The sequence below is a fragment of the Euprymna scolopes genome, chromosome 17 (assembly GCF_053919585.1).
Source record: "Euprymna scolopes isolate OS-2025 chromosome 17, ASM5391958v1, whole genome shotgun sequence".
Lineage (NCBI taxonomy): Eukaryota > Metazoa > Mollusca > Cephalopoda > Sepiida > Sepiolidae > Euprymna > Euprymna scolopes.
In genome coordinates, this window is record NC_136498.1 from 73,791,790 (window position 1) to 73,816,026 (window position 24,237).

General features: G+C 29.1%; 1 protein-coding gene across 1 annotated transcript in view; it reads left to right on the forward strand.

Moving 5' to 3' along the window:
• Positions 1-24,237, forward strand: part of LOC145296794 (T-complex protein 1 subunit beta-like) — a 46,894-nt gene that overhangs the window by 21,767 nt on the left and 890 nt on the right. The window contains exons 5-15 of the mRNA XM_080142861.1: positions 1,990-2,066; positions 4,024-4,136; positions 6,164-6,290; positions 7,381-7,456; positions 8,185-8,285; positions 9,641-9,768; positions 15,130-15,233; positions 16,212-16,319; positions 19,278-19,418; positions 21,895-21,998; positions 23,307-23,406. Of these exons, the coding sequence (XP_079998987.1) occupies positions 1,990-2,066; positions 4,024-4,136; positions 6,164-6,290; positions 7,381-7,456; positions 8,185-8,285; positions 9,641-9,768; positions 15,130-15,233; positions 16,212-16,319; positions 19,278-19,418; positions 21,895-21,998; positions 23,307-23,406 (1,179 nt within the window). The remainder of the gene's footprint in view (positions 1-1,989; positions 2,067-4,023; positions 4,137-6,163; positions 6,291-7,380; positions 7,457-8,184; positions 8,286-9,640; positions 9,769-15,129; positions 15,234-16,211; positions 16,320-19,277; positions 19,419-21,894; positions 21,999-23,306; positions 23,407-24,237) is intronic.

Below are 24,237 nucleotides of genomic sequence, written 5' to 3' on the forward strand. Positions count from 1 at the left end.
AAAAAAAAAAAAAAAAAAAACGCTCAGGATTTATCTCCCATAGAAAAAAAATGCTAGCATGACTCTAAATGGGGAATCATTTTACATTAAATTCTAAAATAATTTTTGTTTATCTTTCATTCAAGTTGTTCACATGTAATTGTCTACAAAAGTAGAATCACATATTTTGGAGAGGTGGTTAAATCGGGGTTAACAGAATGTATTAATCTACAATAATTCCAAAGAAATATTGCAGTATATTCATTTTTAAACAGTCCTAGATTTAGATTTTAGTTTTTTTGTATATAAAATGCATTACAATTCAGCTTTGAATTCACTAACTTTTCTTTTAATGGATACATGGCATTTTTAAGGAATTGTAGCATATTTATGTGCATTTACTACAGATTATTTGGAAACCATTAATTTCTGAAGATTTGCAGTAGCATATTCTGATTCTTCGCACAAAAATACACTTATATGACAAATTTCATTGCTTAATCTTCTGTTTTAACAAAGATATAGCATGTTTACTGAAAAAGTAGTGTAAAAAAATGTGATGAAATGCATATGATCTTAAAGAGGGAAAAATATCCAAACGTGCAAGGCACAAAAATAGTCATAACTTGCTTAATTTTAATTGGATTTAAAAAATTTAAAAACATTCTTTCTTCGCTCATCAAGTTCTTTCTAATATGTTTAGGCATTTCAATTTTTTCATGTGTATTGCTAATTTGAAAAACTGGAAAGGAATTTAAAGTTTTAAGAAATCCAAAACAAAAGAAAGTCATTTTGCATGGATCAAATGAAGAAATTACAATAACAAAATTGTTTATTAGATTAATTTAATAGTTAACTTAATTTTAAATAAGTATTAATTACCCCCCCCCCTTTTTTTTTTAGTGCCCCATATAAGATATAAATATATCAATAACATGAAAAAAATCAACTTCTAGAGTCGGAACAGATTCAATCCAAACAAGTAGATCTTGCTCAAATATAGAGCTCAATATCCTTTCAAATAGAGCTGTAATTAAGAGGCAGTTCTTGTCCAGAATTTCCTCTATATTAAGACAAAAAATAAAGAAAAGTTTCTATGATGTACATATCCATAATAGAAAGAAAATATTGTATACTAAAATCATATAAATTGATCAAGTATTATTTTTAAATAAAAATAAAATTTTATGAGCAACGGAGAAGTGATTGTCTTGCATGTCATTTTGAAAACACTCATGAAATAAAGAAGATAACTCAACAATAATTCAAACTTGCAAGATTTTTATTATAATGCCTACGAATTCTCATTAATCACTTAAAAATGATTTTCTTTATAAAACTTGATCGAGTTACATAATTTTTGAAACATGATATTTTTGTTTTGTCACAAGTGCATATATCATTCAGATTTTTTTCTTATTTTTGTTTTTTAATATGGAGGTAATTCTAACAAGAATTATTTTAATATGGAGGTAATTCTAACAAGAATTATTTTAATATGGAGGTAATTCTAACAAGAATTATTTTAATATGGAGGTAATTCTAACAAGAATTATTTTAATATGGAGGTAATTCTAACAAGAATTATTTTAATATGGAGGTAATTCTAACAAGAATTATTTTAATATGGAGGTAATTCTAACAAGAATTATTTTAATATGGAGGTAATTCTAACAAGAATTATTTTAATATGGAGGTAATTCTAACCAGAACCAAAGGGCTTATCTTAACATTTTACAGTTTTAGGGTAAATCTGATCATCAGAAGTTCTTCTATTGCACATCTCTGAACTCACATTAAAATTTACAGATGTCAGATAAAAATATTTTTCTGAAATCCGGTTTACTATGAAACTTGTAAAAAGTTAAAATAAACATTTTTATCGTTTGTATATAGGACATATTTTAATTGTGTCCAGCAGGATGTTATATGCCCTTTAGAAATTTTTAAATAGTAATCGAAACCTTTTTAATCTTAATTATAATTTTATTTTTGTTTTCTATTTTCTAGATATTTCTAAAGTTCAAGATGACGAAGTTGGTGATGGAACCACATCAGTTGTTGTTTTGGCATGTGAATTATTGAAGGTACAAATGCTACAATTAAATGGATTTATAATTTTTTTTTTTATATCAATTTCGTAAAAATATTATTTTATTACCTGTTTACTAGTTTTTGCCGTTATTTATAATAAATACTACTAAGCGTGTTTTATAAAATTCATACTGTTTTGTCTTTTTTTTAATTATATAATATTAAGTGATTTGAAATATGACTTGTAACTTTGTATTTGAACTTCTAAATATTTGAACTTATATTTAAATAAAAAAAAATAAAATTGTCATGTGAATTTAAAATAAAAACTTTCACTAAAAGCTATAATACTTAGTGATAGGATATCCAAAAATAATTAAAATAAAACTGATAAAATACTGCTTTAAAAAACTAATTACAGAAGTTATTAAAGAATAAAATATGCCAATAAAAAACAAAATGGCATGAAATGAAGTAGATTGAATGCAACATTATTTAAAATACAAATGACTGAATCTTTTTTTTTTTTTTTTTTTGTTACATTGGGAAGATACGTGCATTTTGGTATTAAAAAAAACAAAGTTTTATTTATCTTTGTTTTATGCATTTATTAAATTGAAAACAAAAAAGTAAAACTAAAAACTATCAATAGATTAATTTTGTTTTTTAATGTTTGAATAAGGATTACAAAATTAAAACAAATATGGATTATTTGAATACAAACTACTGTTCTCATCTTATTATTTTCATAAATGTTTTGGCTGATGTAACTTGGCATAACAAATAAAATACTAGGTAAAACTTTTTTGTAATTGACACTCTTCTGTAAGTTAGTTTCATTTAATGTTAAGATATCCAGGGGTTTACTAGGAGGAAAGAATCTACATCATCTAGATTATTTTCTAAGCCCACAGATATTTTTGAACATGAGCATCAAGGGAGGAGCTAAATTGGTTTCGTTTGAGTAGTTGTTTGGTCATGATTTTTGTTTGGGTATCATTATCTATGATAGTTTCAGTTTGGGGGTGGAGTGTTGGGAAAAATGAGTTAGTTTTGATGCCAAATATGAACACACACAATAGACTCTTAGCAGAATCTTATCTAGATGGTTGTGGCCTCAAGAGTATCTTCTTTCAATAGAACCACCATTTGCCCATGCTTGGAGTATTGTTGTCACATCTGGTTAGGGCATCCACCAGTCTTGGACAGGTACCAAAAAAAAAAAAGTCTCAAATCTAATAAGTCTTGCACTGTCAACTAAGCTCCAACCCATTGCCACAGTGTTGCATGGATTTGCCCGTTTTACAAATATTTTAATGAAATGTGCAGTGATGAACTCTCTGCACTTGTATCCCCCACCATCGAAGTACACACCCAAAATTGAGAATTTTGGCTACAAAATCCCACCCCCTTACTATAGAGGTCCCTAGATGCTGGAAAGCCTTCTACTTTAATAGTTTCTTCCCTCAGATTCCTAGACATAGGACCCCGCTCGCGTTACCTGCTTCTCTAATTATTAACCTATAGAAGTTTAAAATTTAATGTAAACCAATATCTCACTAATCTTACATAGTTCTCTGTAAATATGGTCCGAAATAGTAGTCCCTTATGTCCAAATGGCAATATGCCTTTTTTTGGGATGCACATGTGTAAAAAAATAAAAAAAAAAATAAAATAATAATAATTTTGTTCAAAATTCTGTGTAAATTCCTGAGTTTGACAAGTTACATTGGTTAAAACGTTGTGAAAATAACACTCAAGAAGAGAATAGTAGTCAGAATAATCCAAATTATCAATCCTCATTTCAAAAATTCATAAACAAAATATAAATATATTAGTTTTTTTATGCTTTTGATCAATAAAGTTTTAATTGGGTGTGGACGACATCATCTAGACTCAAGACTACATAAGCCCATAAAATTGGAAGAATTATCTTAAATAAAATAGAGAAGAATTGGAAATAACAAGGTTTGATTTCTAGATATGTTTATATTTTCAATCTCTTTAAAGGAAGCAGAGAATCTTGTCCGAATGAAAATTCATCCACAAACCATCATTGCTGGTTGGAGAAAAGCAGTAGCTGTAGCTCGTGAAGCTTTAGAAAAATCTGCCGTTGATAATGGGTGAGTCGTATTTCTCTATAAAAATGCTTCTACTTTCTACTTTTCTGCTTGCTAGATCTACATAACATGGTATTTATTAAACTTTGGAAATCTTTTAGTTTAGTAAAGAATGTCATGTTCACTTTAAAAAAAAAAATTTGAGGGGAAAAGTATTGCATTGTTAAAATAATGGCTTATAATACAAAAATTTATTCAAAAATAACTATTCAATCATTGCTAATGTCCTGCAATGCTTTAATTTTGATCAACGTAACCCTCCTGGTTTGAATCCAAAAATTTGGAACAGACTTCTTAAACTTCACTGAAATACTCAAATTGAGAACAATTCATAAATTGGTGCATTGATCAGAATAAATCATAGTCAGGTGGAGCAATGGTTGTGACTCTGGGCTGAATGCCTCAAAACTTCTACACCATCCAATTATTTTAATGCAAACGTTTTTTTATCAACCTAATATATGAAAATATAGATCAAATTCTCTAAATATTTCCCTGGTGCTACCAGATCAGACTCTCTGAAAATACTGGGCTTCCTGACCTAAAATGCATCAAACGTTAATATTTTTTCCTTTCCAAAACTCAATCATGTTCTGTAGTCAAAAACAAAAATTTTGCTCTACGAAACAACCAAACTCGATGAATAAATATTTTAAGATATAAAGAGCTTGAAGCATAAAAACTTTTTTCAAAATTACTTGATTGAATAATCCGAAAAGTGTTGATATGCCATAAAACAAACCAAATTTTTTCAATCTAAATCATCATTTCTGAATTCATCTCATTTATTATGATGAATAGCATAATAGCTGTTCGCAAGCTTAATTTAATTTAATCGTGACCAATGCATTTTGGAGGTTCAATGCTTATTATCTGTACTCCTATAAATTTTTTTTTTTTTGTATTGATACTTGATATTAATATTAAAACCCCTTTTTTTTAATTTATTTCAAAAGAAAATACACTTTATTATATATGGGTCATGGAATTGCATTTATCTGCAAAAGATCTAGCTATATTGCATATTCTTTTAAACTTTCATTTTAATTAATTCCCTATTAGTTTTTTACGGTTTTCTTATGGGATGATCATCTTAACTATCACATGTAATTATATTCATGCAGATATTCTATATTATTTATACTTGCGTATAATGTTTAAAATGGTAGGAAACGGATATGAAGAGAATATTTCAAAAAGTGGGGGATCACCTTTACATATTAATTTAATGTAAAATGAACATAGCTCGGGCATTAACATCAAAGGAAAAAGTAAATCATAAACTAAACATTTTGGTTTCGATTCTTGGTGGTAATGCACGAGCCTTTTTTATTTTTTTTATAAACTTTTTCAATCATTACTATATATTGGGTCCAATATAATATGATAATAAATACAAAATCTGCAGTAATCAAAATATCATATTTAAGCGGATTTTACGGCTGGGCAATCTGCTAGTGTTGTATAAGCATGTTTTTAAATTCCTCATGATTCATCCAGCATGAAAAATTTGATATCATTTTATTTAATCATTTTGGAGCTTATAAGTGTTTGTTTTAGCAGCACTAGCATGAGTGTTTTACTCCCCCTCCTCCATAAATGATATGCTGGCACCTCAAGGATGCTTCATACTAAATTTTGATGTCAAGTAGTTTTGGAACCTATAAGCGAACAATAGGAAAATGCTGAATTATAAATTTCTTATGTATTTCTGATTCAAAGTTGAACTTAGTCATGGTTCTCATATTTATATTGAAAAAAAAAAACAATTTGTTTAATTATCTTAAATGTGCATCTTCAGTAATATCTGAAATTTGAGAATTACATTCCCTTACAATTCATTATGAAATAGTTTGTGCACAAGAATGAATATTTGTTTAGTGATGAAAATCCCATTTTCAAATTGAAGTGTGACTGACAAAATAACCCAGAAAAGCATTACTCATCAGTTGTGTGCATCTTAATATCTGTTTTATATTTTGATTATAGCTTGGTTTATTTAAAAAAAATTGTTTTTTTTTTAAAATCAGAAATGATCCTGAAAAGTTCAGCCAAGACCTTAAAAACATTGCCCAAACAACTCTAGGTTCAAAGATTCTTGTTCAGCATCGTGAACAATTCTCTAATCTTGCTGTAGACGCCATCCTCAAATTGAAGGTATGTATATTGAGCTTTTTATTGTACAGACATCGATATTAAAAGCCCATTTCTCTATTATAAAAATAAAATCAACTTCCTAATATATTCAGGAATACAGTTGCTAGATCTGAAAATCTGAGGGTGGGTAATAAGGACTATATTTAGTTTTATGTAAAGAGGGTTGAAGGGGGTTGTTACAATTAAGATACCTTCAATTTTTGTGAAATTCTTTAAATTTCAGTTTCTTCAGAGTATTTTAATCCTTTGGACCCTAACCCAATTAAGCAATAATTAGCCAAAAAACAATAGGTGATTAGCAAAAATTATTTGATAACGTATTATTAGGTCAAAATATTAGCTGCGTAGTCTTTTTAGCTATGTTGGTAGGGCCGGTATATTAGCCGTGTAGGGGTTAGAAAAGTGAAATGAGTTTTAGGGGGATAACTTTGGATAATTCAATAGTATTCCTCATCTTTCAGTTCATTAACCCTTATCTTCAAGAGGCTATTGTCCCTGATAAGTGGTTACTCAGTAATAAAAAAAATAAATTTAACTAATGAATAAAGAAAGATGTTTAAATACTAATGTTATTTCTGTCATGACATTCAGTTCAACATCCATTTTAGATGCTGGCATTTTTTGAACGGTTTTTAAAAAAATTTACTTCCAAACTAACTTTAGTCAGGTTTTTGGCCCTCGTTTTCTCAAATCTATTCGTATCACCTCCTCCCATGTTTTTCTTGATCTTCTCTGAAATGATCCTACTATTGCAATAACTTTACATCTACTGACTCTAGAACTCTTAGCCATTCATTCAACCATAGCACATACCAACAAAGTTCTGCACACAGTCCCTATACTCTCTATATTGAATATTTCAGGTGTTCAAGTGGAACTTATTTTGCATTCAAAGTTTCCTTCAACTTATGACATTTTGTTTTTATAGTATACTATCAAATAAATGTATAAGAATTCAATGAAATTTGTAAAAAAAAAAAAACTTGTACTAACTTGTGATTTTGTGTAATTTCTGTGTTTTTTGAGGTTGTTTAAAAATGGCCTCATCTTCTGACAATATTTGATTTTGTTTTTGTTTCCATTTATTTAGGGCAATGCTGACATAAGTGCCATCCAAATCATCAAAAAATTGGGTGGTGGAATGGCTGATTCTTATTTAGACCAAGGTATGAGTTGCTTTTATTTTTTAATAACGGAAATGTTTAAATAGTTTTAAAAGAAATATAATAATATTTGTATTGGGGGAAATGAAAGAGAAATTTTTGTGTGTGAAAATTAAATAATTCAGACACCATTTAAACTTTTGCTTTTCTATAAATATATTGATATATCTACCTATGATTAATATGATCCTGCTTGAATCAATAAAAATAGTCTATTATATAAAGGGCAAATCTTTGTGTATGTCCGCTAAAAACTTTCATCAACCACATCGAAGCGGCACAAACCTCATACTGTTAGAAAGAGTGATCTCTTGGACACGGTATTGAGAAATTAGAAAAAAATTGTCAATTATTTCATGTAGAAACGTTTTGTTTGAAAAGGGGTTCATGTAAAACTCATGATTTCAACGCTGTTTGTAAATCACGCATGCGCCAATGGTGAATTCGTTTTTTCGTTTTTAAAAAGCTAAATTTGTGACATACTATGTGTGTGTCATGATCTGGTCGATAATGTGTTCGTTTATGAACTTAACTTTTGCAAGTTCGCATCCACCATACTGCTTTTTTTTTTTTTGCTTACAAAAGTTTGCTTTCAGTTTCACATGCAAGTCTTGTTTTTTGCTTTTTTATTTAACTGTATTTTATGCTTCATTCTCTTCTGACTTTAATGGTCCTCTCAGTCGAGAAAGGGCACAAGTATGATATCTAATCTCATTTTTTCTTTCTTTCAGGTTATCTTCTTGATAAAAAGATTGGTGTTAATCAACCAAAAAGAATAGAGAATTGTAAGATTTTAGTTGCAAACACACCAATGGATGCGGATAAAATCAAGGTTAGTTTCTTTTGGTGCATTAACTTCAAATTTATCATTTCAAATCTGAGGAATATTAAGGCTACCATAAAATTTTTAATTTTGTTACAAATTTTAGATATTTTAGTTTTCTATTGGTGTTATCTGTTTTAAAAATGTTATGTCAATTCTCCATATATTCTACAGTAGACCTAATGGAGTTAAAAATTTATTGGTATATCCTTATAGTGGGATCATAAAAAAGCTAGGTATCTCTTGTAAACAATCCTCAATTCTAATTTTGTTATACAGATAATTAAAATAATTCTCTGTATATTCTGTGCTCTCAACTAGTTTTAAATACTTATTTTCTGTTTGAATGTCCATACAAGGAAAAACAAAGTAAATGATCATCTGCAAATTCAGGTGAACAGAAAAGCAGTAAATGAGGAAAGTATGGGACATAAAAAGCAACAAAACTACCAAAATGTTAGAAAAGATTTTCTAAATAAAGAGTAACAACTGGGAGCGAGTTGAAGTGAACGTTAAAAAATATTTCATTGACAATTATTTTTATGATAAGAAGAGCATATTTAAATTGTTACAACTTTCAATAAATAAAACTTGATTTATTGTAACAGTTTTAATCATTTTACAATAGTCTCTGACTATAAAAATAATTTCCAGCAAAATATTCTTTCAGTAAATTTGATTGTAACAATTAAATCCATATTGAAATAAAAACTAATGCAGGCATAAGCTTTTAAACTTTGTCAACACTTCAAAATTCAGTTTTGGAACAATTAATTTTAAAATGGATAGACTAAATTATTTATTTGGCTCTTTGTCTAGGATTCACCCATATTTAAAAACAAAAATAAAGAAAAATTTGTATAATGTATGTACTCGTTATGGAATGGAAATATATTTAAAAAATGATGTAAATTGATCAAGTTTTATTTTTAAATAAAAAAATTACAAATTTTATGATCATTCAAAAAGTGACCATGTCGCCATTTTTAAAAACACTCAACAAAGGGAAATAACTCGTCAGATTTTTGTAATATTTATGAATTCCCATTAATCTCTTGAAAATAATTTTTATAAAACCTATCTGCTCAATTTATGTAATTTTTGGAATGTGATATTTTCATTGCATCATGAGTACAGGTATTTTTGTTTTTTAATATAGAGGAAAATTTTGACAAAAACCATTTATTTTAACAACATAAGTTAATTTTTAATTACCTTTGTATTTTCAGATTATCTCATTTTTAAGAAATAGTTCTAGAACTAACATATAAACATTAATAAGCATATTATTATACAAATCTACATAATTTTTCTTTTTTTAGGATTATTTGATTGAAAAATTTTTTAATCTTTTTTCTTTTAAGGTATTTGGTTCTCGAGTAAAGGTAGATGCCCTCTCTAAAGTAGCCGATCTTGAAGTTGCAGAAAGAGAAAAGATGAAGGATAAAGTGAACAAAATTTTGAAACATGGCTGTAATGTCTTTATCAATAGGTATGTATAGATTGTATTATATATTAATGGGGTGGGAAGAGGCTGACCCATTGAGTTTGATTGAATTTGTTTGAATCAGTAAAAATGAAGTTTGCAAAATCAATTAAATTTACAAGAAAAAATCCCAACTGAAGTTTTTTTACTGCTTGCTAAATATCTTTCTCGCTTTTCTTCTGTATCTACTGGTTAAATACTATTACTGCTTGTGATATTTCCTTCTGTTTACGATGGATAATTCAAATCTATGATTGGCTAACCTTAAAGTAAAGAGTGATGGAGGTGAGTGTGATAGAAACCATATAAAATCAGATTGGTCGATTAAACAACAAACAGTGAAGAGAGTAAGAATGATAGACAGAAATGTCAATGAGTTACAAATAACAGGTAATTAGAAAAATTAAAATGGAATTTCTATCAAACATAACTCAATTTCAAAGCTAAACTATTTTAGCATGAATTTATGATTGAAAAAAAAAATATGAAGAACGCCTTATGGAAATGTTGAAATGTGTAAGAATAGATAATTTACAGCAGCCAGTGTAGTATGACCTTCTGTGCGAATAGGCGATCTTTTGTGTTTTAGTATCACTTATCTATGCTTGTATGAAGCATTATACACTTATTGGAAACTATGACTCTAACCTGAACTCGGCTTCTATTTTTCTGCTGATGAACCCACTCAGATGCTGAGGTTCATGTATAAAAAAAATGGTTTATTATAAAAGGAAGAATCACAGAAAATATCAGAAAGAGGTTACTTTCATACATGTGAGAGAGAAAGATGGATAGAAAGCTCATCCTGCTACTCCTAGTTATATTGTGTATCATGGCACTGTCAGGCATGCCTTGTGGAGTAAGAGCCAGAAAATCTTCATCTGGAAGTCGCATGGTTTCATCAATTTCTGTCTTGTGTCACTTCTAACCTTTAAAGCATCATTTAAACTTTTTGATTCAAACAATGCAGTCTCTTTAAATAACATTTGAGGATGATGAGAATGAAACAGAAACATCAGATACAGATTTCAAAACTTTACTAGAATAACGGGAATTGTTTGGTGAATCTTGAAACAATTTTGACGTTAAAAATGTTTATAATTGCAAGTTGTCCTCACCTGATCATATTTGTATTTTAAATTGTGATTAAAAAAAAAAAATAAATAAAATAATAAAATTAATATAAATTTTTCTTAATAGACTACCCAATATTTTTTTTTTAATTGTCATTAGAGCCATTTCATTGGTGAAGAGTAATATAAAACAATGTTTTGGTTTTTATGTGGAATTCTGTATTTTTATATTTTAGCATATAGGAGATATAAGTGAAGGTTTGGAATTGAAAGAGCAAAGAAGCTGAAGAAATAAAACTTGAAGATTAAGTAGATCTTCATTCAGTCAATTAGTACAAAAGATTAATATTATAACAAATATCAATCAATACATGGTGTGAACTAAAAAAATTTTTTTTTTTTTTTTTTTACATAGGCATCACCATTTATCAAAGCCAAGAGGCCACTCAAGGATAAAGGTTAAAGAGTGTACAGTAGACATTGAACAATATAGTAATCATTAGTAATGAAAATTTGGTAAATTTGATAACTTATATAGAACGGCTCATCAAGAACTTATTTACGTTAGACTTGAACACAACCATATTGTAGTCAGCAGGAAAACGGAAGACAATTCTACAGGCGTGCAGTTCTAAGAAAGAAGCTTTGTTCATGAAATCTACGTTTAGGTTTAGGCACAGATAAAGAGTGGGGGGAATTATTGATAGTGTTTACAGCTAGACGAGTGTTTCTTGTGAAAGTTTGATGAGGGGGGACCATAGATTGAAGCTCAGTTGAACACCTTCCATGAAAATAACGATACATCAGAGACAAACTCGCAACATCTCTTCTGTGAGATAGAGGTTGCAAGGAAGAGAAAAGGATATCTCCTACGAGGCTACAAAGTCTATTTTGAACTCTATCAAGGCAGGACAAGTCCTTTCTAGCAGCTCCATCTTTACTAAAAATGTAATTTAATGAGCAGTTTTTAATACATCTTTACTAAAAATGTAATTAAATAAGCAGTTTTTAAAGGTATTTTTTTTTTTTTAAATCTTTTTGAAGTTTCAACATATTACAACTGATGTTCAGCTTTAATTTATATATGTACTAATTTCACTAAGATGTAATTTTGTTAAAGTTTTTTCCGATTGAAATTTAACATTTGAAGTTGAGATATCACCAGAATCCACCTTTTTTTTATGTTAAACTCCCCTAGTGAAGTTTCAAATGAGGTGCTCCGAGCCAGACAGGCAAAGACGCCAAAAACAGTTAGAATGTGGTTTGCTAGTAAGCACATGTTCATTTCATCATGTTATTTCAAGGGACAATTGTACCAGAGTGGCGAAGTGATATCACTTAGTCGACCAGCTCAAAAGATAGAGCAGGGATAGGAGAACGAAGTACCAAAGAAAACGGATATTCAAGTCACTGACTGCTTTTCCTCTGGCACTAAGCACCTCATAAAATTAATACTTAAATATCAATACAACAACAAATACTTAAAGAAAGAAGCCATCATTATTGACAGCATGGTTACATTACTATAATAATCTGTAATTAAAGTTTCGATTTTTTAGCATATGAGCAATATAATCAAAGGCTTACAATTGAAACAGAAATTAAGCTGAAAGAAAGAAAATCTGAAAATCAAAAAGCTCTCCACAAAGTCAAATTTACCAACTAAAATGAAAGAAAAAAATCATAAAGCAGCAAAAATGAAAACTATCAGAAGTTTAGTAGCTCAAATTTTATTAAAGTTATTAATCTTCATTTTTAGTTTGTTATATATGTACTGATTTCACAAAAGTTTTTTTTTTTTTTTTTTTTTTTTTTTGCAATTAGAATTTGAAAAATTTGAAGATCAGATATCATCAGGACCCACTGCACAGCATTGTAGCAATCCTTAATAAATTTTTACATTATCACCATTTTGATATCAATATAAAATATTTTCAGCATTTGTTTTTTTTTTTAATTGTCACTTTCATCTATGAAAGCAAAAGTATTAGCATCTATGTCTTACATTTCTACAAAAATGAGAAACATAACAATGACCAAATAACTGATTCAACTCTTTGTGATATCTGTACTTGGTATAGTTTTAATGGATAATCTAGTTGTTACAAAAAACTTGCACTAGAAAATATGAAATTACTACCTGACCGAAGACATTAAAGCAGATAATCAGACCTGTACATCGAACACATATACTTAAAGTGAAAACTGCAGCTCATTATGGTCAACTGGTATTTTAAACTAGCGGCTGCGCTGTGTTGGCACACACAATGCCAAATCAAACACAAAATTGAGTACAATCAACATCATCGTACCATCAACGCTTACCTTGTGAACTCAGAGTATGGGAAATTCCCATATGCACAAAACAAAATCGCTGAAAAACAAAAATTTCCTAACTAAGGGTAAGGATAATGAGTAAACATTGGATAAAATGATGGTTAAAATTATTACAAACTTGTCAGAATTCGAACCTGAAATCTTCTGATCCATAGTCAGACACATTATCCATTGCACAAGTCCTGTCCGTATGCCGAAAGATGTTACCACAACTGTATACAGACAGTGCTAAATTCCGTTGACATGGGCAGGTAACTTTTTCAGCAATTGCACGAAACCGACCAAAAACCTTATTTCTGGCTTTTTGTGTGACTCTGCGTTATTCGTTATGAACCATATATAGATAAGGACAATCTAGGGACTCGCACCTTTTGGTGGGGAAAAAGAATTTTTCAATTCGGTGCATCCATTTGAAAGTTTTATTGGTGTACACACACACACACATAAAGAAACACTATGAATTTTATATAGTATAGATAAATATAGGAATATTCACAATAAATACATATAGTATTTAATCATAATATAATTTATTATAGTACAATAATCCACATAAGTGCATTATTTATATAATAAATAATCCATTTATAGTGGATTATTTATTATATAAATAATGCATGTATATATTATTTTTATATAAATAAAATATACATACATGCATTTTGAAATAATTCCAGCTTCTGTAGGAGAAACCAATGATACAGTTAAATAACATCCAAAATAAGATTTTAAAAAGTAAGTTAGTCAAAACTGCATACTTTTGCTTGACAATATAAAGGATGGGGCTTACTTTTTCATACTTTTTCAAGGTTATCCTATGAAAAACATTAACATAAAAACAATCTGATTAGTGTTATTAAAGAGCCTTAGATCCAAAGTCAAATTTGGATAGTGCTTCCAATCAAGCTGTTTGAAGATATTGGCTTCTTGACCTAAAATGCACCAAACATTGATCTTGCTGCTTTTTCCCCTTTGCAAAACTCAATCATGTTCTGCAAAGTCAAAAACAATTTCCTCTTCAAAACAACCAAACCAAACACCATAAATATTTGAAGATATTAATAACTTGAAGCATAAAAACTTTTTTCAAATTACTGCATTCACTATTAACCCGAAATGGGTTGGTATGCCATAAAACAAAACAACCAAACCGATTAAATTTTGTAAAAATTGGAAATTAAAATTCCATCAAAATTTCACAGAAGGAAGACATGGGTTCATATCTTATCGCAAGTTATTAGTGAAACAACTGCAGTACGACTATTCTATACATTGTATGACACGTAATGACTTTAGGTTTGGTTTGGTTGTTTTACGGCATATCAACCATTTTCTGGTTATTTCATGCCAAATCCAATTATTTTGGAAATAGTATTCATGTTGCATCCAGTTATTTTGTAGGAGATTTTTCAAGTTCTTTGTATCTTCAATTGCTAGTTTTGCAGTGTTTGGTTGTTTTTATAGTGGATTTTATCTTTTTTTGTTCCCTACTCTGCAGAACATGAATTTGCAATGGGAGACGGAAAAGGGTTACAGTATTAATGTTTGGTACATTTTAACTTAAGAAACCTGTCAGGAAGTGGGGGAGATAGAAAGAGAAAGGGGAAATTGGAAGAAGGAAAAGGTGGGTTGTTGTTTTTGTTTTTTGCAGAACATAATTAAGTTTTGCAAAAGGAAGTAGAAAACCAAAAAGCATCAATCAATATCTTCAAATAGCCTGATCTGGTAGCACCAGAATGAGTTTAGGAATGGCTGCACTGTGTGGTTGTGTTATACACAACGATATAATTTATAGTCATTTCTCAACTTCAGAAAGATGGGTTGAACATAAGTTTTTAGGGGTTTTTTGCTTTCTTTTTAAATGAAATTTAAATTTATTAAGAAATAAAATATGAAGAATAATTTTGAACATTTTTGATGTATTAAAAAAAAAAAAAAACTCTAAATTTAATTTCAGGCAACTTATCTACAATTATCCTGAGCAGTTATTCTCTGATGCTGGAGTCATGGCTATTGAACATGCTGATTTTGAAGGCATTGAACGATTAGCGTTGGTTACAGGTAAGCTGGTATTTGTTGCTTCTTTACACATTCACCCTTGCACACATTTGTTTCATGCATGTATGGGGAGAAAATATTTTTTTATCTTCTCATTACTCTATCCTACTAGAATGAGGAATTTTTTTTTTTTTTTATCGGCAGTTGAAAGTGCTTATTTTGGGGTGAGTTGATTTTCCCAGCATTAAAAACTGATTTTTGTGTTGAACTTTATTCTCGTTGGAAGACAAGAAAACTGAGATTTCACTAAATAAGTGTCTCCTCTGGTTCAGGTCCTGGATATGACCTTAAACTATATCCAGTGGTGAGGCTCCAGCTTGCAGGCTTTGGGGAGTGTGGAGCCACCCTTTAATTACCATTGCTCCCAGGTCCACTCTGACCCGAAGTGGTAGTACCTGTTAGGGTCCCAACTATGGGTTAAATAAAAACAGATTGTGATTGACTCTCTCGACCAGTACTAATTATCATTTCCTACACTGATGATTCAGTAAGCATGAAACACTAGTGCTGTAGATATAATAGATATAAAAAAAAAATCAATATTTATTGAAAAATATTATGTATCAGCTCTTACCTACCCAGCATTGTCCAGTAGCGTATTTACTTGTAGTCTTTTTTTTTTTTTTTTTTTTTTTTTTTTAACACTTATTTATTTTTCAAATGTATGTAACTCTGTATGAATGAATGCAGTTACATTCCTTAAGATGGCAGTTATTTGAAAATAATTCTTACTTAGGCTAAATATTTCTTGAATGAATTAAATCGAATTGCATTTTATTCTTTTTAATAACATGAAAAAATGGACAGACCAGAATCAAATATTGATTTTATAGAAAGCTATCAAAAGAAATGATAAAGAAACTGGCTTTACTTTATATATTATAATAATTACTGCTATGTCTTTTTCTAAGTGTGTATTAGTTTTTCAACTGATAATTATTTATTGAATCTAACCTTGTTCTTGCTTTCTCTTTCTTATAGGTGGTGAAATAGTGTCCACTTTTGATTCACCAGAATCCGTTAAACTTGGTCATTGTGATTTGATCGAAGAAGTCATGGTTGGAGAAGATAAATTGATCAAATTTTCTGGTAATATTTTGTTTCTTTGTAAAGTGCATCCTATATATTTGTAAATGTCATTATCTGATGAAATCTGGGAATTCAATGAGCATGTTATATATATCTATAAAAGTGACAATGCATATATAAGGACACTTCTCAACATATATATTCAAAAAGAATTTTGATCTACAGACTTGAAATTTGGTATATAGGATCTTCAGACTTGTGGAAAACTTTTTAATTGGTTTTCACCTGGAAAAAAGGGCTATTAAAGGGTTAAAATTTAAAAATTGGTGCGTGAGGGAGTGTCAACAGATGTTTACTTGTAAACTGCTTCAAGACTGTGCAGGTGTGAAGCATTCACATTGTTAAGAATAAGTAGGTTTGAAAGCACTTTTTGAAGATCATGTCAAACTGGCTTTTTCAGCTTAAGTATTTAAAAAAAAAGATTTGTTTTTTTTTTACTTACAAGAAATGAGCTGTTTCAAAAAAAACAATGCTTGCAAAACAAAAACAAAAAACGGAAAGAAACTCTTTCCTTTTTTTTTTTTTTTTTTTTTTTTTTTAGGAATTTAACATTACATTTAATACCAGGCAATGGGGTTACATCTTTTAGTGTGTGTGTGTGTATCTCTTCTATTATTAATTTATTCAAAATTAGTAATAGTATTGGAATGTCCTATTAGTGAATGTCTCTAAAAATAAAATTGATGCAGACAACAGCAATAAAAAAAATCTCAATTATAAAAAGAAAAAGGTTGACTACATGAGATGAATGAGGGGTGACTCAGTTGAAATGTTCAAAATAATTGAGATTTTCAAATATAAACTTGTTGTTAATGGCTTCCTTCAAAGGCAAAGCATTCTAGGACAAATATATGAAAAAAATCCAACTAAATGTAATATGACAAAGTTTGTTCCATGTTGTAAGGTTATATAAATGGCATGGCAGGCAGACATCAAAGATAGTCCAGTGTTTGAACCTTGTGACTGGTTGTATAGCTTTAGCCACACGGATGAACCTTATTAAGACAAAACATAAATAAATAAAACTGTTATGAAAAAAATATTTCTCTTTACACTGAAAATTTATTGGCAAGAATGAGTCCAAAAACTTAAATCTATCATACAATTACATTTTTCTAATAAAATATTTTTGGAGTAAATGACTTAATCAGTATAAAAATATAATAATTTTAATAAAATTAAATAAAAATGGTAAAATAATGAATTTATAAGAACATTTCTGAGGTTTGGGTTTATGTGATATTCTGTGAGACTTTTTTAAAAATTGAAATGGTTATTGACTAACCCTGCGTTAGTCACCTGAGTGTTCCAAACATTGTTAGTCCTATATGGTGTTTATACATCTCAATACAAAAATGTTTATAGTGTTATTATTTTGTAAAATATAGTTATTGTGCTGGTTCAGCATATATATATATATATATATATATATATATATATATATATATATATATATATATATATATATATATATAGTCCCTGTTGAACAGTTTGAATCACTTGTATGTTGTTGATATTAATATAAAATAAATTATAAAACTAAGGAAAAATGGAGATATTACATTAGCTAAGCACGTAGTTACAAGACTGAAAAAGTAAAATTGTAAATAATATAATAATCCCATCAAAACTTATGATAAAGAAAATACCAAAACATTAATTCCTTATTAAATATTGCAGAGTTATATTACATAGCTTAATGATGCATAATATGCACTTATGTCTACAAATTTTCTTTTTGACTGGAAAAATACAAAAATGTATAAATCATACAATTATACTTGCATTAGTCAGCTGAGGTGACTGGACACTCCAGAAAGACAAAGCGATGTGTACCTCCAAGGAAAGCAGATACCACGTGTGCTATACCCTCATTGAGTCAGGAGAGTACTGGGAGGGAGGAAAAGAAATAAGTTGCTAACAAGGAATTATGAGCACTTAAGCAAAATTGGGGTGACAAAACACCTTGTGAGACTAACGCAGGATTAAATGGGATTTTGTATTTTTTAAAATTATATTTAATCATTACAATATTTTGGTTATTAACTTAATTGAACTAAATTAATACAAAACCATAGTGTATTTGTAAGGTTTTAATCTCTGTAAAATGATTGGATGTCAATAGCTTCCAAACAGAAAATTTGCTAAGATTTTTGAAGCTCGAAATGACTTTCTATTTGACAGTTTCAATGTTTCCAAAATCCATTTTATAAAGTGATACTTTTTTCTCAACTATTAACAACACATTAAAATGGCTTCCTTGTTTATAAAGAAACCAAATACGTTCTGATGAATTTAATTACATAAGATTTTTCATTTTTTATGCTGTCACATTTTAAAATATTTTCTGTTTATTTTAATATTTGAATAATCTCTGTATATAAACTCTATATTTGTATGTGTGTGATGCTTGTGGGGTCATATAGAAAGAAATGTAGAATCTACATAAAATCTAAAATTATATTCTTGTGTAAAATTTACTAAAGAAGACAATGGAAGTATTCTTGAATCTTCAAGTGCATCCCTAAGAGAGCTATGACAGCACAACCTCCTTAAATCTCCAAATTTATTCTATTTTTATGAAATTTAAATCATGTATATAAATTTGGGAGGGGGGGGGAGACAATAGAAGGATCACAATGTTATGAGCATAAGGAAAAAAGTACATAGCAGTGATTGTTTTTCAATTCAATGCATAACCATCAAAACTGACACGGGAAGTAGTTTGATAATTTTATTTATAAATTTATTGTCGCTATGTCATTATGAAATGTGTACATATTTAAAAATGAAGTCAAGAATCTATTAAAACCTTAATTTCTGAATGGAAGTAAATTTTTTAAAATTTTAGAATATTTGTAACCATGTTTAAGTTTCAATAAATTTGTTTCAATCATTCATCTGTTTAGAATGGATTTTTAAATCTATTATCTCTTTTTGTTTATTTTATTCTTCCAGGTGTTGCTCTTGGTGAAGCTTGTACGATTGTGTTACGAGGTGCAACTCAACAAATTTTGGATGAAGCTGAAAGGTCATTACACGATGCCCTTTGTGTTCTGTCACAAACAGTCAAAGAAACTAAAACCATATGTGGTGGTGGTTAGTATTTCAAACAAATTCGTTTGAATGTTTTTTGTTTATGAATTTATACTACATTGTTTTTTGTTTATGAATTTATACTACATTGTTTTTTGTTTACGAATTTATACTACATTGTTTTTTGTTTATGAATTTATACTACATTGTTTTTTGTTTATGAATTTATACTACGTTGTTTTTGTCCTTCACACATTGACATTCACACTATTTCAGTGTTATATGTACATAGTTTACTGGAAAAGAAGTACAATAGTTAAATGTTTAATGAAAGTAAAAATTTTAACAATTTTTTTATAAATGAAAAACTAATTGAATATAAAATGTTTAGAACTGTGTGTATTAAATAGGGATTGGATGATTCTGTCATTTTTACCGATTTTGTTCTCAATTCCAATGTAATTACAGATTCTGACCTAGCTCCCTTACGCCCAAAACATTACAGCACTAAGAGCATTAAAGATCTCTTTGAAATTATAAATGAAAAAAAAATTCTAAATTACTTGAAAGAGGTAAATCTCTTCTCCAAAATATAAATTTACCTTAACAACAAAACAAAAAAATTTTCAACCCAAATCCTTTACTGAACTTCCTCCAAACTCACCTCGACATACTGGAAAATAAAGAATACCTACTCTACTAAGACAAACCCCAATAATAAAAAGAAAAACACAAAAAACAAAAAAAAAAAAACGCTTATTTGGCCTTAAATGACCATGCAACTGTTGATAGGCCAATAAGCCGAACAACCAACCAACAACAGATTCTGATTCTTTTCAAATCTCTAAATATTTAGGTATAGAGTTGTTCTTTCTTAATTTTTGGATTACCTTAAAAACCAATGTAATATATGCAAATGTAAAAATATCCTTGTGCAGGGTGAGCTATAGATTTTAGTTTTACATTTTCAATAAATTGTCATTAGGACCAGCAATGGAAAATTTTGTTTGAAAGAAAATCAAACAAAATAATTATAAGAATCATTTCTGAAAAATAAGCACAAATTTTCCAATTACAAAAAAGTCCTGATTTTCCTGATTTCAATTGTCTCAACACTAGTATTAGATTATTTGTATTTTTAGTTACATGCATGTGTACAATACAAATCTGTGATGTTTTTATTTACTTTTTTAATCTAAATTTTTTGTTATTTGAATATTTATTTCAACTAAGAAATTCTACAGTGCTTTCTACATCAGTCTGTATAATTTCTTGTCAATATTTCGTTTGAAATAATAAATCTCTGTCAGGATCAATACTATAAAAATAAAAGTAACTTTTATAAAAATGATTTTCAGATAAATATTCTTTAAAGTAAAACGAATGCCATGTTTTGAATATTTTTTTACTATTTTACTCAACAACAAGATGACTTGATTTTGAAACAGTTTGTTTTAAAATAACATCAAGCACATATGAACATGAAATGCCTTAACATGTTTATTATTAGAATTCATGGGGAGTATATATATATATATATATATATATATAGACAAGCTTTTCATCCATTGAGGACCAATTAGTATAGATTCAAACAACAGGTCTACCTACAAATGGATCTAAACTTTGGCCATTAAACCCCCTAACTTGTAGGTCAGCATATATATATATATATATATATATATATATATATATATATATAATCTTATAATTTTACACATGAGATTATTAAATTTCTATTCTATTTTTATGCTTGCAATATTTGTCATGCACTATGAAAATTTTTATTATAAACTTGTAACTAATGAACATCACAATTTATAATAGATTTTTAACTGCTGTCAACATCATTTAAAAAATTTTGTTACATAGGATCTTGGGGGTACATCATTTTTCTTATTTAAAATGTTAATTAAAAGAAACAAGAAAAACATAAATTTTGGATCCATTGTGATGACTTTTGGAAGATTCTAGAACAGGGGTCTCTAAACTTAAGCCTATTGGGTCAGATCTGGTTCGCCAAAGTCTTTAATCCAGCCCACAGAGCTCTTATGGAAAAGGTAAAAATATGAAAAAATTTTTCAGTGGAAATGTATGATGGTTTTTGTTTAGAAAATGATAAAGAATGAGGTTTCGGAGAAGTAATTTCACTAAAAAGCAAAGCTAATGAGCAAAATGGTATAAAACATATTAAGTGATTATTTTTCATTTTTATTTTGACCTGTGTGGCTTTAAGAAGTTGACAATATGCCCCCCCCCAAAAAAAAATCGACCTCCAACCATGAATATATTAAACTTGCAACGTCTAGAGTGAAAAAGAAGTAGAAAAGGTCCTTGTCCACTAGATTTCGAAGCCAGTTTTGTACCCTGTCAAGACAGGAAAGAGTACTCATAGCAGCTTCTCTGCAGATGTTGCAGTAGTACTCCATCTTGTGACATATTAAAATTTGACTTGTACATTTTTCTCACTGAAATTCTTTTGTAGTTAACTTTGAATTGAAAAAAATATTTGAATGTTCATTTTCTTAAAATTTTTTAGGTTGCAGTGAAATGTTAATGGCTGAAGCTGTTGCTAATCTTGCGGCCAAGACTCCTGGTAAAGAAGCAGTTGCAATGGAATCATTTGCTAAATCACTTAGAATGGCAAGTTTTTTCTTTTTATATTTTCTATCAATTTCTGCAGTATTTTAACACTTTATTATTTTCTTTGATTACAATTCCCAACTGTGTTCCAAGTTTAAAGCGGCCATTATTGTGAAATATTTTGTAACATTTTTATGTCTGCTTTTATTTTACTTTTCTTTTAATCATTTTGACCCCCCAATTTATCAGATAGGGACCTATATTCTCAGTGGTGTCTGTTAGTCCGCATGATTGCCAGTCCATTAGTTTTTCCTGAAATTTTTCCACAAATTGTATTTCATTAAATAGATGTGCACAGTAAAAAAAATAATTTTTTTGCAAAAATTCCTGTTGTGTCTCCAGGGGCTGAATAGATTCAAAATGGCCAAAAATGACACTTTTTGATTCATCCATTAGATTTTTTTGAAACTTGGCCAAAATGTGAAGCCCATTGTTCTTAATATAAATCCAGCATTAGGTGACCCTGGCAAAATTCTGGTTCACGTCCCCAAGGACTTTTAGTACTAAAAACACCCTTTTTGTGGCTCTTTTTTCATATTTCTCAACAAAAGCTTGATATGTCTGACTATATAGTGGTTTTTCACTGTGATCAACTCAAATATACATGTGTTAAGGCCTGAAACTGCACCGTTATCCATTTACACTGGCATTCGGCATCCCCAGGGGCTCAAAAGATGTAAAAAAATGTCCCATTATAGCCAAAGATTACACTTTTTGCCCCATAGCATTTAATCCATCCATTAGATTTTCCTGAAACTTGGCCAAAATGTGGAGGCCATTGTTCTTAATATAAATTCAGTATGGGTGACTCTGGCAAAATTCTGGTTCGCATTTATCTGGGACTTTTAGGCCTAAAAAAACATGCCTTTTTGGAGCTCTTTTTTCATATTGCTCAAAAACTTTATATGTATGTCTATATAGTGATTTTCCATGTGCTAAATTCAAATATACATTCTTAAGGCGTGAAGCTGCACTGTTTGTCCATCGAGCTCAAAAGGGGTCACAAATGCCCCAAAATTGCAAAAAAATGACACTTTTACCCCATAATTTTTGCCCCATCCATTAGATTTTTCTGAAACTTGGCAAAAATGTGAAGGCATTATTGGCCCTTCATACTTCTCACATTCATCGTTTCTTCACTATTTTTTGTGGTGTCATCTCACATGCAGCACCAGAGGAAGACCACACATGCGCAGCTTGTTTATTCTTGTCTGCAAATCTCATTTCATCTTTAGTATTTTGAGGAATTACACCTTCCTGCTCTTTTAAAGAAAAATATTTTAATTCTTTTTATGTTTAAATTTTTAGATTCCAGCAATCATCAGTGAAAATGGCGGTTATGATAGTTCGGACCTTGTTGCTCAATTGAGGGCTGCTCACACTGCGGGTAAAAGCACTTACGGCCTTGGTAAGTTAAATCACTCCATTGATTCTTGCTTCAGAAGAATACGGTTTTTAAACTTAATAAAAAAAAAAACAATTTATTTTATGTCAAATAAAAAATTTTAACATAGTTCTTTTGGAATGTATACAGTAATAACACTACTTATTCATGTATATTTGTTATATATACATGTATATGTAATAATATCAGAATAGGTATTTGCTACATAATGAGATTAACTAAATAGTTTTATACCACTTTTATGTCCTAACAAACATTAAAATAAAGATATGTTACTTATGTCTAGAATTATTATTCCAATTTTGATCGAAATGTTTACAAGATTGAATCTGAAGAAACAGAAGGGAATATTACTTGGAGTCTCAAAACTATGGATCAAATTTAATGGAAATCAGAAATGTTCAAATATTTTGAATGGGAGTTTATATCCATATTATGCTTCTTAACATGTCTTCGAAATGCTCCAATAAAATATGTTTCAATTGATATTTAATATCTATGCTGAACATTTTATCAACATTGGGGCTATCTTACTTTTCATGGGTTTCTAGTCCCTCTCTGTATAAAAATAAATTTTAGCACAATTTGAAAAGTTTTTTAACCTCAGCAAAGACCTAAACATTTATGCCAGACATGTCTTTCCATGTTTTTTTGATACATTAGAATTCTCAATGACATGTTTATTTTATCAAAACAATATAAAATCAAAGATTCTTTTATTTTTATTTATATGTGCTTCGTCTGTTGGAATGATAAAATCCACCTTATCATCCTAGATGATGGATGGCTTGCACTGGGAGATTATTTAAATTGAAGCTTGATCCAGCGGCAGGA